Source organism: Nyctereutes procyonoides, unplaced genomic scaffold (assembly GCF_905146905.1).
Source record: "Nyctereutes procyonoides isolate TBG_1078 unplaced genomic scaffold, NYPRO_anot_genome, whole genome shotgun sequence".
Classification (NCBI taxonomy): Eukaryota; Metazoa; Chordata; class Mammalia; order Carnivora; family Canidae; genus Nyctereutes; species Nyctereutes procyonoides.
Window position 1 is genome coordinate 32,134,500 of NW_026575146.1, and position 15,103 is coordinate 32,149,602.

Below are 15,103 nucleotides of genomic sequence, written 5' to 3' on the forward strand. Positions count from 1 at the left end.
GGTCTAATGTCCAGCAGTGAGCAATGTTGTTTTTCCAAGGGGAGAAAACATTCTCTGAATATAACCCTTTGACACTCAGTAGATGAGCCACAGATCTACAGAACGGGAACTGATATAGTTAAAAATCTGACTTTTTTTTTCCTCCTGCGCTCCTTTGCTGAAACGTCCTGCTTGCACAGGTATTGAGAAACAAGGAGAAGATTTTTGGACTCACTCAAACTAACAGAAGGACACAGTCACAGAGTCTGATTAAATGCAGGCTGTATTTCCTGGAGGGGAGGTCCCTGAGACCAGTTGTTTGTCTAAATAACGGATCACTGTCAGGCTCTATTTTCCGTCTTTTAAATGTTGCGCAGCTACTACAGCTACAAGTTTGATGAACAGTTGGGGAGCAGATGCTGAACCAAATGGGAAAACAGCATACTAAATCTCGAAATCCCCTAGGCAAGAGTTACAAGAACCTTTGATGCTGCACTGATACTGGCATATGCGCACAAATGTCCTCCTGATTCAGTACAAGATAGTCTCCAGGACTCCCCTGGGGTCTCCCCAGATAGGTCCATTAGAATCAAAAGTGCTAGAGTAATAAAGTGGTGGTTTAACTGTTTCAGGTCCACGGGAAGTACTTATTTCTAAACAAAGTCTGTAGGAGAATGAATCAAATAGATGATATTTTAAGATAATTTCAGAAGCATCTGGAAAACAGCAAGCATGAAACAGTTCATGGCTCATTTTGGTTTAGTCTTTTTTTTTTTCCTCTAGTCAATAAAGACACAGAGACACAACTTAGAAATAGGGTAAAACATACATGAGAAAGCACTTCACGTTCATCTCTTTGTAAGTCCTGAGGGCTGATGATTAAAGGTAATAAGTTCCAAACTGTGGAAGAAATAGGAAACAGTTCTGTGGAGTGTTAAAGGACAAAAATTCAGGCTGAGTTGCAGAAAGTTTGTGGTATTTCTCTACCGAGGAAAAGGGGTGCTTGTTTAGACTTCCTTAGTTGTTGAAAGTGTAGCATTCAGTCCTTGAAAAGCTGTTTACCTTAAGTGTATTAATGCTTTTCTCTCATGGAGACCCTTTAGTACCTGGCACTGTTAGATTAACTAGTAAAGCTTACTGGTAAGTTATGCTACTATTTAGACAAAAACTATTTCTTTTTTTTTTTAAGATTTTATTGATTTATTCATGAGAGACACAGACAGGCAGAGACCCAGGCAGAGGGAGAAGCAGGCTCCTCACAGGGACCCCGATGTGGGACTCCTGGGATCACATCCTGAGCTGAAGGCAGATGCTCAACCGCTGAGCCCCCAGACGTCCCAACAAAAACTATTTCTTAATACAATTAAATTTAAGAAATACGTATGTTAAAAAAAATGGGGGCGGGAGAAAGAAAGAAATGCATATGTTTTAGAGTAGGGGTTAGCAACCTAAAAGCCATTTTAGCGAATGTGGCTCTTTGAACAGTTAGGTATCAATGACCTAGGACACAGCAATAGTGCAAACCTGCAACTTTGGTCCAGGGCTGGCCCCTGTTGCTTGGCCTGAGGGATGCCTCGCATCGTGTGCTGTCTATCCAACAAGCAGTGGGCTATGACTGGAACTTGCCCCAGAATTGTCGTGAGAAATGGTGACCTGCTTGCTTATCTCAAAGGGACATAGGACCGAGAGCTTGAAATAATGATTCCAAGGACACGGTGTGACTTACTGTCAGTGCTATAATTAGTGCCTTGACTCTGGCTCTCTGGTGCTCACAGAAGATACTGAAGAATGTGTCCCTCCTATAGCTGAAATCCGCATTGTGAGACTCGTTTCTTACTCAGATTATTATTAAGAGGAAAAGTCATAAACAGAGAAAATACCACCCTGATAGAGAGCTAGGGTGAAAGCCTTAACGTTGCAACATATCCATCCACTCCTCATGGTTTGCTGTTAAAGTTGGCATGAATGCCCATTGAACCCAATTTTTTTTAAAGATTTTTTTTAAATTTATTTATTCATGAGAGACACAGAGAGAGAAGCAGAGACACAGGCAGAGGGAAGAGAAGCAGGCTCCATGCAGGGAGCCCGATGTGGGACTCGATCCTGAGAATCTGGGATCAGGCCCTGAGCTAAAGGCAGACGCTCAACCATTGAGCCACCCAGGCATCCCATTGAACCCAATTTTATAGAAGAATATAGTTCTTCTACTTCATGCTCTAGATATTTGCTTCCTTCCCGCACCATCATCATGTCATCTCCTCTTGGGGAGTGGGTCTTACTCAAGTATCCACAGAGGGAGGCATCCAACTTTAAAACTTTAAATAGGGAGTAGCAAGGAACATGCCCTCACTACACTCTCAGTGGACCCGCGCAGTTGATCAACAAGAATGAGAGCGAACGAGTAATGGTGTTGTGAGGCCATTACTGGTGGAACATTCAGTTCAGTTTCTCTCCCAATTCAAGGACCCCCTTTATAGTATTCCAGACTGATAACCGACCACAGCGTGACCACTTCCGGTAATTAGCTTTTTTTGAGATCCTTGCTTCATTAGTGACTAGTTAAATATTTCCAGTGTTAATATTGTCCTCCATGCAAAAAATAGAAGAAATAGAGAAAGTGAGCAATTTTGTTTTTTCTTAGTTGCTTCTTGCCCAAATGACGCCCCAGTTCTGCATCATTCAGCAGCAGCCTGAATATAACTTAAATCACCTATTTTGTTACCTTTTCAGGTTTTCCAAAGTTACCAGTTTTCCGTAAATATTTTTAGACACTAGATTCATCCTACAGTATTTCTCTGGGAGAAATTCTTTTCCTTCAAGGCTTTTTAACCGTTTGCTCTTATTAGAGCGTTTTTACTATCCGAACTCATCAGTTTTAAATGTTTTTCCTCCTTCTTCCTCAATGGAATTATCTAAGATTGTCATTAGAATTTCATTTTTAGGAGCACCTGGGTGATTCAGTCAGTTAAGCATCCAACTCTTGATCTTAGCCCAGATCTTGATCTCAGGGTTGTGAGTCCAAGCCGCACGTTGGGCTCCACACTGGTTGTGGAGACTACTTTAAAAAAAAAAAAAAAAAAAAGCATTTTTAGAACCATTTATCATCTAAGAACTCATAGCTGTAATTTTAAAATTCTTTTTTTCTGGGATGCCTGGGTGGCTCAGGGGTTGAGCATCTGCCTTCAGCTCAGGGCGTGATCCCACATTAGGCTCCCCGCATGGAGCCTGCTTCTCCCTCTGCCTCTGCCTCTCTCTCTCTCTCTCTCTGTCTCTCATGAATAAATAAATAAAATATTTTTAAAATAAATAAAAAAATAAAATCTTTTTTTCTTAAGTCTAAATATGCATTTGCCTAAACCACCTTTGCAAGTGTGAAAAAAGCGCCAAAGTTCTGGTCATTTTCACATCATGTAATTTTTTTTTTCTAATTTAGAACTCTTGGTTCTGGCATTAACCAAATACTAGACAAAGTGGTAGCTCACAAACTTTGATTTTTACTTTTCCATTTGCTTTTTTGGAAGTGGTTTTATTTATTTGTGCTCTTTAGCACAAATTTTGTATCATTAGTATCAGAATGGGAGATTTGTTCTTAACTAGCAAAAGATCTGATATCATTAAGTGACTTCGTTGCTCTATTCTTTAACTAAAAATGTTGTGTCATAACTGAACATGAAAACTGGTTAAAGAGTGGCTCCATAAAGTTCATTTAAGTTCACAGAAACTTAAATTCACTTACCCAGCCATTTGTTTTTAACTCTGTTGCATTCGGGTACCTGTTGCTAACTGTAAAAAGCATGTGAAAAGATGCATGGCAAAAGGATTTAGGTTTCTAAAACACTTAGATTCTATTTTTTGAGCTTACATAAAAGATAGCATTCTGCTCTGAAATAAGAATCCTTGGGCAGCCCGGGGGGCTCAGCAGTTTAGCACTGCCTTCAGCCCAGGGCCTGATCCTGGAGACCTGGGATGAGTCCCACATCGGGCTCCCTGCCTGGAGCCTGCTTCTCCCTCTGCCTGTGTTATGTCTCTGCCTCTCTCCCTCTGTGTCTCTCATGAAAAAATAAATAAAACCTTTTAAAAAAATAAAATAAAATAAGAATCCTTTAAATCAGAAGGCAAAGAGAAAAGTTAATGGAAACGTGTTTTGTGGAAAGAATCTTATATCATCTAAAGAATTATTGCTGCAAAATGTTTCAGTTATTGTAAGCTAGGAAGTTTGCATGAACATGAATAGAATGATAGCATCCTGCAGATACTTATTTTTGTTAGAAGTGCAGAAATCTGTTACAAGACTTTGGACAGCCATGGTTGAAAAGGAGATTAATACATACAGAAAAAGGGGAAGAGCTACAAAAGAAGCTGTAGAAGAATTACATCTGTTCATCTTAGAAATCACTCCTTCTAGTTAATGCTAGAACCAATTTATCAGCTGAAATTGAATCAGAATCCACTTAAAATAGATGCTTCCCTGCCTGAACCATCTCTGTTAATCAATGATAAAATTTAAGTCCTTATCTGCATATGAAGTGGAAAAGGCTGTGAATCCAGGCCTATGACCAGGATGCCTCTTTTGCTTAACCATTCTCGAGCACAGAAATTCTCAAAGTGTATTGTTGGAAATGCAAATTCTTAGGCCCCATCCCATACAACTGAATTGGAAACTCTGAGGGTGAAGTCCAGTGGTCTGTGCTTCAACAAGCCCTCCAGGTGATGCTGTTGCACGCTCTAGTTTGAAAAGCGGATCTCTAGCATAATTCTAGATCAAATTATGGTCAGGATCGATCAATACTTGTAGAAATTATAAAGCACTGGCCAATTACAATTATATTAGTGCCTGGGTTTATGAATCTAGAGTGAAAAGTAGACTGAATGCAAGGATGAGTTTACCTGACATGATGAACACTAAAAATGGGAAAACATGTCCCTGTATTTCTCTTTCTCATTGTTTTCTTGAAGTCATCTTGTCCAAGTTTGTTCTACAGGATTTCCCGGAATTAGAGCAAATATTGATAGAAGCAAACCTTTTTGTTTATTGAGCAATCGTGAATATATCTGTGAGCCAGCTGAGCCTGTTTCTGCTCTTCTGTTTCAGTGCACTGTGAGGCCAGTGAATGGAGTCCGTGGAGTCCATGCATGAAGAAGGGGAAAACATGTGGTTTCAAAAGAGGGACTGAAACACGGGTCCGAGAAATAACACAGCATCCATCAGCAAAGGGTAACCTGTGTCCCCCCACCAGTGAGACAAGAAAGTGTACAGTGCAAAGAAAGAAGTGTCAGAAGGGAGAACGAGGTACAATCATACTAGAAAAATGTGCTTATTTGAATCCTCATAATTTGATGCAAATTTCACTTATTTCTTAGGAAACATTTAGTATCGCTCATGTCTAAAACCCCAAAATGTATACCAGCCAAAGCCTATGTTGGTTGTAAATTATAGAATATTAAATGTGCAATTTTAAACAACGGAGTCTAATATCAAAGCTATTAACTACTATAGAAGTGTGTTAATTGGATCTTGACGAAAAAGGATGCATTATAGATATTTAGGCCTATATTTTTCTTTTGGGTCATTATCTTTCCTATCATCCCTTCAAGTACCTAGAAAACTTTCGAGAAGCCTCATAAACACAAGGTCTAATGCCATTTGGTACAAATCCATAGTGAAGAGACACCAGCCATAAACTTACTCTTTTCCGTTGCCTACAAATCAAAGTAGTACAATTAGACTGTAAGCTTTTGTAGTAAACTCATTTTGAGGGTTACATAATATTTCTAAAAATATTTAAATGTATATGTGTTTCTACAGTATTTTTTTAAAGATGTTATTTATTTATTTATTTACTTACTTACTTATTTAAGAGAGAGAGTTAGCAGGAGCAGGAGGGGGAGAGAATCTGAAGCTGACTCCGTACTGAGTACAGAGCCTGATGTGAGGCTTGATCCCATGACCGTGAGATCATGACCTGAACTGAAACCAAGAGTTGCATGCTTAACTGACTGAGCCAGCCAGGGGCCCTAATAGAAGTTTCTAATACTGATTTTACATTTGAAGTAGATGACCAGGGCATATTTTATAAATATAAGCATTAATGACATTTGATCCCCAGATATGTTTTATGTTACACTAACTTTATCAGGTTATATAATCTATTAGATCGATAATAAATAACTCTGTGTTAGAGCCTGTTCTAAAGTCTTATGATTGCCAAGAAGAAATAGGCCATGTCATATGATGTTTTAGGGTAATTTAGCTTCCATTTAGAAGATCTGCAGTTGTTGGCTTTTAAAATATAATTTTTCCACCTTTCTCACTAATGTCCTCCACTCCACTACCTACAAAGATGGCATGTAGCTGGATAAACCTATTGGTAATTCTACTGAACCAATAAATGATCCTCTCAATGAATTGCAGCTTGAAAGGAGTTTGGCTACCTCTGTAGTTGAACTCCCTTTGCTTTATTTCATTCATTCAACATGGTTTTTATTGAATTTTTACTCTGTGGCCACACACCATGCTAAATCTTGGGGATTCACAACTGAATGGGGTACCATCCTTATCCTTAAGGTATAATGAGGATCCAGTGGAGGGTTGAGATGTCTAAATAGATAATCACAACATCATATATGAAAGGAAGATTATAGATACACGAACAAAATTCAGTGGGAACAGAGAGGTGAGTATTGTGCAAACTTGAACACTATTCATTTAAGAAAGAACTTGGATCACTGCTACTTTGCAAAATGTCTTTCCCTCTACCAGAATAATTGGCCATTATCAGAATGTATCCAGCCTGCTGTTGCTATTAGTAATCAAGTAGTTAATGTGATAAAATTCTTGAAGACAAGGATGATTTTAAAGGGAACTTCAAGCTTTTGTAAATTTGTAGGAGGTTTTGATTAAAATTAGGTTTAAGGAATGAAAGTTGGCTAGTGAAAAAGGTCTTTCTGGCATTTGTTACCAATTAATTTAAAACATCTTAAATTTTAAAAGTTGGATTTGGAAATCAAATATTTCATCACTCGGCTTGTTGGTAGACTCCCATAGCCGTACATTTACTTATGTTTGCTAAATTTTCTCGATATTTAATGACTTACAGGTGGTCCTTGCTCATATTATTCTTTTACAAAGTTTCTACATTACTAACCAGTATTCAGTATATTTAAGTTTTAAAATATAAGTGAAGAAAACCTTGCCCGGTAGAAAAATTAAATTATGATGCTAGTTTTTCGTTTGAGAATGTGATCTTCTAATATATTTTTCTAGGACCTGACTTAAATGTTAACAATGAAAATGTCAGTTTTTAAAACCGGCTACAGATAAGATAAATAATGCCACAAGAAGTTTAAAATAATAACCTGTGACATTAGCTTGGCTTAAAAGTTTCTTTTGGTCTTTTTTCCTCCTCTTCGACCTTCGAAACAGTGACATTTTACATTCACAAAGAGAACTTCGTACAACTAGAAAAACTTAGGTGGTTCACATTTATAATTAAATTCCCGATTTAGTTCCACTTTTATTTAATCTTTATTCATCTTTATATACGTCTCAAAAATTTTTCTCAAGTGGCTCAGAAATTTAATATAGGAAGGAAACCACTCCTCCCCTGATTTCTTGCTTCTCTAACTTAATAGTTTTCTTCACTTTTCTTGATGATAACTTACCAAACATTCTTTGTGAACACGAAGAAACCAAATGGAACAGTAATAATGAACTCTGGACAAGCCACTATATCAAACATCATATCAAAATAATAATGTTATCTGCAGTCTTCTCATTTAGTTTCTGAGATATATATTATAAATATGTATGAAGACATATGGAGTTAAATACTATGAAGTGATAAAGGCTTGATTTCTTCTACCACTAAAATAGTTGTTAACCCAAGTTGCTCCTGACTGCTTATAGACTCATGAAATAAGATCTTTTAGGTTCATGGTTTCAGTATTTCTAGATGAGTAAGCTAAAAGATTAGGTTTTTAAAATAAAATCTAGCCTGAAAATCTTGAATTTAAACTTTATATCATCCCTGTCTAAGAGGCTCACAATAGACAGAGGTAGATAACTCATATTTGGAAAAGGTATGGAGCATGTGTTCAGGATTTTTTTTCTGCTGTGTTGCAGTTGCCAAAGGCAAGGTCTCCAGGGAAGAATGATAAGATCCAGAAATGACTTTCCAAAATGTACACAAAGAAACTGAATCGGAGGAAGTAGTTTTTAGGAACAGAATGAATTCTTCCAAGTTGTGAGATGTATTTTAATATATATGCTGAAAAAAATTGGTTGCAAAATCTTATACACACACACTTTTTTTTTACTAACATTCTTCTCACATTTAGAATATAGTAAATGAATATGAGGATATAAATGTAATTTTATAGCCTCCTAAATTTTATCTGATGTACTATTTGTTTGCATCTTCTAGAATTTTTCCCTTACCTTCAAATCAGTTTTAACCTCTCCCTCAATTACCAGTTTTAATAAGAAATTAGTACCTTTGCAATATTTTCTAACTTGAGCCTATCTCAGCAGAACAATCTATCTCAAATGTCAGATATATAACATATAAATTAAGAGAGTATAAAGGCTGACATATAGACTAGTCTGACATGTGCATTAAAACAGAATATTGAAATGGAAGTAAACAAGGAGAAGATGCATGTTCAATTGTTGTCAACTTATATTGACTCTTTTTGATACTGGGCATCACCATCTTAGATGAAGTGAAACAGGACAAGGAAATATGCCTGTATTTGATGCAAAAGGGTGGTACTATGTGTGTCAGAGTACAGGGAGGGGTCAGAGGAAGGAGGAGCTCGAAACACGCTCCTCACTCATTTATACATTTGGTTAACTGAAGGGAATTTCCTCTACATATTGGGTTTTGAGGAAATTCACAAAGAATGAAAGAACTGCTTTAGCTAATTGCATGAAGAAGATACCAATTAATTATGTGCACTGCATGATCTTGGGATAGAAAGGAGAAAGAAGAGCAAAGTCACAGAAGAAATGAGGCAGGGACTACTTTCTTAATTAAAGAAGAAATAGCATCCCTCCAAGCAGAAAGAGAAAGGGAACCATTAGAATATAAAGACAGGGATACCTCAGAGGTACTGTGTGGGTTTGGTTCTAGGTCTCCATACTAAAGCAAATATTGCAGTAAAATGAGTCAAATTTTTTTGTTTCTAAGGGGATATAAAAAGTCATGTTTACACTATCAACTGTTAAATGTGCAATAGTATGTCTGAAAAAAGTACATACCTTCATTTTAAAATACTTTATTGCTAAAAAAAAAATGCTAACGATCATCATGAGTGAGTCATAATCTTTTTGCTGGTGGAGGGTCTTGCCTTGATGTTGATGACCGCTGACTGAGCAGGGTGATGGCTGCTGAAGGTTGGGGTGGCGGTGGCAATTTCTTAAAATCAGACAAAAATGAAGTTTGCCACATTGATTGACTCTTCACAAATGATTTCTCTGTAGCTTGCAATGCTGTTTGATAGCATTTTACCCACAAATAGAATTCCTTCAGAATTGGAGTCAATCTTCTCAAACCCTGCTGCCGCTTTATCAACTAAGTTTACGTCATATGCTAAATCCTTTGCTGTCATGTCAATGATCTTCAAACACCTTTACCAAGAGTAGATTCCATCTCGAAACACCCCTTTCTTTGCTCATCCATGAGAAGCAACCCCTCATCCATCCAAGTTTGATCATGAGCTTGCAACAATTCAGTCACATGTTCAGGCTTCGCTTCTCATCTCTAACTAAGAAAGCTCTATGCCGTCGTCCTCCAATATAAGGCTGTTTGGTCTGTATTGATAATCCCTTGTTTAGTGTAGTTACCTTCATTAATGATGTTAGCTAGGTCATCTGGATAACTTGCTGCAGCTTAGCATCAGCACCTGCTGCTCACCTTGCACTTTTATGTTATGGAGACTACTTTCTGTAGACCTCAGGAAGCAACTTCTGGTGGCTTCAGAATGTTCTTCTGCAGCTTCTTCACCTCTCTCAGCCTTCACAGAATCAAGTAAAGGTAGGGCCTAGCTCTAGGTTAGGCTGTAGCTTACGGAGATGTGGTGGCTGGTTTGATTTTCCCATCCAGAGCAATAAAACTTTCTCTATGTCAGCAATAAGTCTGTTTTGCTTCTCTTGATATTCATTTGTTCAGCGGAGTAGTACTTTTAATTTCCTTCAAGAACTTTTTATTTGCATGCACAATTTGGCTAAAGGGCAACTAAGCCCAGCTTTCAGTGTATCTCATCTTTCAAAATGCTTTCCTCACTAAGCTTAATCATACCTGGCTTTTGATTTAAAGTGAGAGACATGCGACTCTTCCTTTCATCTGAAGGCCTAGAGACCATCGCAGGGTTATTTATTGGCTTAGTTTCAATACCATTGTATCTCAGGGTATAAGGAGGCCCAAGAAGAGAGAAAGAGATGGGGGAACAACCAGTCAATGGAGCAGTCTGAGCACACACATAAATCGATTAAGTTTGCTGTCTTGTGTGGGCGCGGTATGTGGCGCCCCAAAACAATTACAATACTAACATCAGAGGTCACTGATCAACCATCACTGTAACAAACACAATAATAATAAAAAAGTTTGAAATATTGCAGGGATAAATATGACACAGGGGCACAAAGTGAGCAGCTGCTGTTGGGAAAATGGAGCCAGTTGACTTGCTGAATGCAGGGTTCCCATAAACGTTCAATTTGTAAAAATAAAACAAAACAAAACAAACAAACAAAAACAAAAACCCCACAGTATCTGTGAAGCACAATAAGGCAAGGTGCAATAAAGTGAGGTATGGTCGTAGATAAAATGTCCAGAGACACTTCCAGGGAAGAAATGTGTGGGATTTATTGTATTATTTAAATATAAGTCACCTTATATGCCTTCTCCAAATTAAAAACAAAGTTGCAAAAGTCATCTTGGTTTCCCATTAAGGAAAAGTGTTATACGTTAATTTATAATTGTTATTAATGATTTCCTCAAATACCAGTATTATAAATACGCATCATGTTTATCATGAGCGCTCTATCTAAAGTTACAGCAACAGCAGTATTTCAAAATCAAGCAAATAAAAAATGTTGAGTCTGCTTTGTTCCTAGGCTTGCTTCTCTTTTCGCTTGCTTCCTAAAATCTTTATAACAACTTTTCCAGGCAAGAAAAGTCCAGTTTTCTACAGGAAGGATTTCTATTAAATATTCATTCAAATTCAAAACAAGACATTTAGCAAAGATTCCCAGAACAGTTCATCAAAATCCAAATAGATGGATTCATTAGCTCAAATTTGTAGTATGCCAGTTGGCTGGAGTATTTAAATGATGTCCTCTCCCCACCTTCACCTCGTGGAGGAAGACCAGCTGGCCTACAGACGCTCATCCTGTGTAAGCACTGGAGGATGGGAGCTTTCTACTCTTTCCCTACGCCCAGTTAAGAGACTAGCCCTCTGAGATAGGTCAGAGAAAATTCAAGAAAATACAGGGGAGAAATAATAAGGGCATGAGAGAGGGTTGTTCTCAACCAGGTGTGATTTTGCTCCCCAAGGGTAATTTCTGAATATCAAAACTTGGGGAAGGAAAATACTACAGCATTTAGATACAGGAGGAATGCTGCTAAACATATTATATTGCACAGGACAGCTGCATATAACAAAAACTATTGGCTTAAAAAAAAAACAAACAAACACAAAAAACAAAGAAAACTATCTGCTAATAGTACAAGCATGAGAAACCCTGCCATAAACTCAACAGTATCTCTCTGTTATCCCTTCTTGGGGCCTACCCAGCCCCTACTGAGATAGATTGTTTGTTCAAATTCTGGGGCAGACCATTGCCACCAATGAAAACCGTCAAAAGGTATGAATCTTTGGTAAGAAGGACAAGATGGTGGAACAGAGGGGGGAAATCTTCTTCCCCAGTATAACGAGAATAACCAACTTTATTAAAAATTAATATTGTTTAATTTAAAATAGTCCAGCACAAAAAATATTCAAGTATATTTAAAACCTCCAAGAAAGATAGTATATTACAGTAAATAACACCCTTCAGTCTCAGAGAGACGTTTCTTAATGTAAATGTCCATACTCCTCTTAAAAGCTAAGCCACATTTTTCATTTAGTGTCCTCAGTGGAGAAGCCTGCAGTTGTTTAATCACTACTAACCGTGCTCTTCATGGAAACAAATTAGGTGGTTATACCCATCTCTTGTTCTAAACACTCTCCTATCTCTTAGGTTGAACCATATAAAATTGCCACTTTTCAAGGTCATAAATGGACCCAAATATTAGTAGTTTTATATGGTTTAACCTAATACTTCAAAATTCTTTCTTAATTTTGTTCAGTATAGAACCAGACCTAGAGCGTGGTTGTTACTTGATTGAAAGATTACAGTTTGCATATACCTCAACCTAATTTAAATATTAGATTCTTAAAACTAGTACAGGTGCACTACTGTTTTTGAAGGATGGAGGCACCACTATTGATCTCTCAAGACCCCCATAAATTCGTAGATCATCTTCAGATCCTTTCGATCATGGTCACTCATGGCGTCTTCCCTTATTTTATTTGACTATGTTTTCTGCTTCTTAGCTATACTACTTAACTTTTATTATTCCTTTTTCTTTCCTACCAACTCCCATTGAACCCTTGAAGCATCAAATCTGCTTGTAAAGTCAATGGATAAGTGTCAGAATTTGTTATCCAACCAGATAAAAGAAAGTCAGAGCTGCTGTTGTATGCCCCAGCCCTTTTCACTGTTTCTTCTGACATTGGCATTACAATGGCAGGAACTTTGTGAGGATTCTCAGCTGCCCAGGTTTGTGATTTGCAGACCATGCCATGATCCTTTATATGCAGTTTACTCCCTTCTGTACTGATGAAGCAAAAGGATGGTAGTCAGCACTTGGATAGATGTTGAAAAAAGGAAATGACAATTCCGTTTCATGCCTCTGACATGTTTGATAAACTTCTTGGTGTTAACGGAAAATCTCTGTAGAAAATAAGAAACCTTTTATTTCATGCCTTGCAATCCTGGGCACTATACCATTTCTATCATTCAGCCAGAAGTTATGATCTCTTTATAATGAATGCCATGTTTATATCATTCTATTTTTGTCGCTAAGATATTTGAGAACTTTTCCATGTTGGTCGAATCCATGTGGGGGAAATACTTACATGTTAGCATTATCTGTGCAGTCCCCTCCTTGCTACGGTGATCCATTGATTTTTAGGCTTCTCTGCTGTGTTGCTGTGTACCTCAGCATCCCTAGTCTAAGAAAAGCCTTTATAATAAATTATCCTTGCAATTGCCTTATTTTCTGGGATTTCTTTGTTGTGAAGTTTATAAATAACGAATGCTTTTCAACCCATTGGTATGAGTAACATAGCACATACTGGTCAGTTAATTGAACAGAGTAGTAGCTGTACCATCCAAAGCATTCTTCAGTCCCTAAGCAAACAGTAATCTGGCCATTGTTTAGATCCTGTGCACAAGAGGAAGTTGTTTGAGTTAGCTTTGGTCACGTAACAAATAACCCCAACACATATTGGCTTAAAACAATAGCTGTTGATTGAACAACAAATGTGAGTAGGTGGTTCTGGCTGAAATCCACTGTGCGTTCAGGCCAGGCTCCCTCATGCAGTTGGCTGGTTAGAGGACTGAGGAAATGATACTAGGTTTCTGTCCTCTTAAGGTGGCTAGGGGATCTACAGGGTTCGGGGTGGGTGGGGAGTAGAAGGAACTCCTTTCGAGGTGAGGCTCAGCACTGGCACAGTTTCACTTTGACCACATGCTGTTAGCCTGTGCAAGTCGTAAGTCCAGTCCTGATTCAAGAGTTGAAGACACAGATTCCACCTTTTGGTGGGAGAAGCTACAAAGTTACTTTGCAAGGTGGCGTGCCTACACAGGGATGATTGAGAGCCATGACCATTTTTGCCACCTACCCGTGTGGTCTTTCTCGTGGTTGCGCTTACATGAGTATCATGGCTCATTCACTCAACATTGTTTTTATTAAGTTATTATCTCTTCCCTTGTAAAAACACATGCAATGGTTAATATGGGAGATGTTGTATTTCTGCTTCTATATATACAATATTCTGTTGTGCTTTCCGATTCGTAATGGGAATAGTAGGAAGAATAAATAGAAGTCCAGACCAAGGTACCTTCATACACTCAACAAATATTTACTGAAGCACCAGCTGTGTGCTAGGCTAAGGATATAGCATTGAACAAGAAAGGCAAAGGCCCTTCCCATCACAGATGCAGACGTTGGCATCATGATGTCTCATTCCACAAGGGTAGTAACCCCCAATGATCAGCTCATTGGTCGCATTTAATTGTGTTGAGTTTTCATCTTTGCAATTTGCTCCATCAGTAGCGGCAGTCTTGATTGGAGCTCGCCAACACAGTCACAAAGACGTCCGTTGGTGCTGGCAAAAATGAAATATCCCTGCCTATGTTTGTGTTGGTCTCAAGGCGAGTATAAGTCTTTCTTCTGTGACCACCATGTTTATGTGCTAATATGTGTTTGTAAGATGGCTAAGTAGGGTTAAAAATACAGCTTGTGACTATGGAACAGAGCTGACTTAACGGGCCCTTTGGAGAAATGACCCCAAGACCTTGGCTTCATTTGCAGGCTGTTTTAGCCAACTAAGATCCCTGCCAATTAGGAGGGTTCCCTGGAGAGAGACTCACAGAGCATCAGCATAAATTTAAATTCTGGACCCCCAAATATAGTTTCCAAAAGAGTTTTCTTGTCCTTTGCTAATTACAAAATAAACATTTCTCCAGCAAAAACACACTTCCTCCTTTCATGCCTCTGTCCTCCTTCCCACCTCCCCAATACAGCCACTCCTTGAAACTGCTGGTTTTGCTGAAACCTCTTTGGCAGAGAAGACTCCCAACATTTGAAGGCACAAAAGAATTATTCTTTCTGTAGATCATTATCTTGTCCTCTTTCTCTCTACTCCAGCAACTTTTTCGTGGAAACGTTACAGACTAACTTTGTAGATCGTTGTAGCCTGGCAGAAAGGACGCAGGCCTCTCGGGAGCCGGCAAATACAACCAGATCACAACTAAATTCTGTGACATCACTGAAACAGAAACATGCTCACACTTGTT

General features: G+C 38.2%; 1 protein-coding gene across 2 annotated transcripts in view; it reads left to right on the forward strand.

The window, feature by feature from the left end:
- RSPO3 (R-spondin 3) overlaps positions 1-15,103 on the forward strand; it is an 84,233-nt gene that overhangs the window by 35,275 nt on the left and 33,855 nt on the right. For both annotated transcript variants that reach the window (XM_055310575.1, XM_055310576.1), the window contains exon 4: positions 5,072-5,269. In XM_055310575.1, the coding sequence (XP_055166550.1) occupies positions 5,072-5,269 (198 nt within the window). The remainder of the gene's footprint in view (positions 1-5,071; positions 5,270-15,103) is intronic.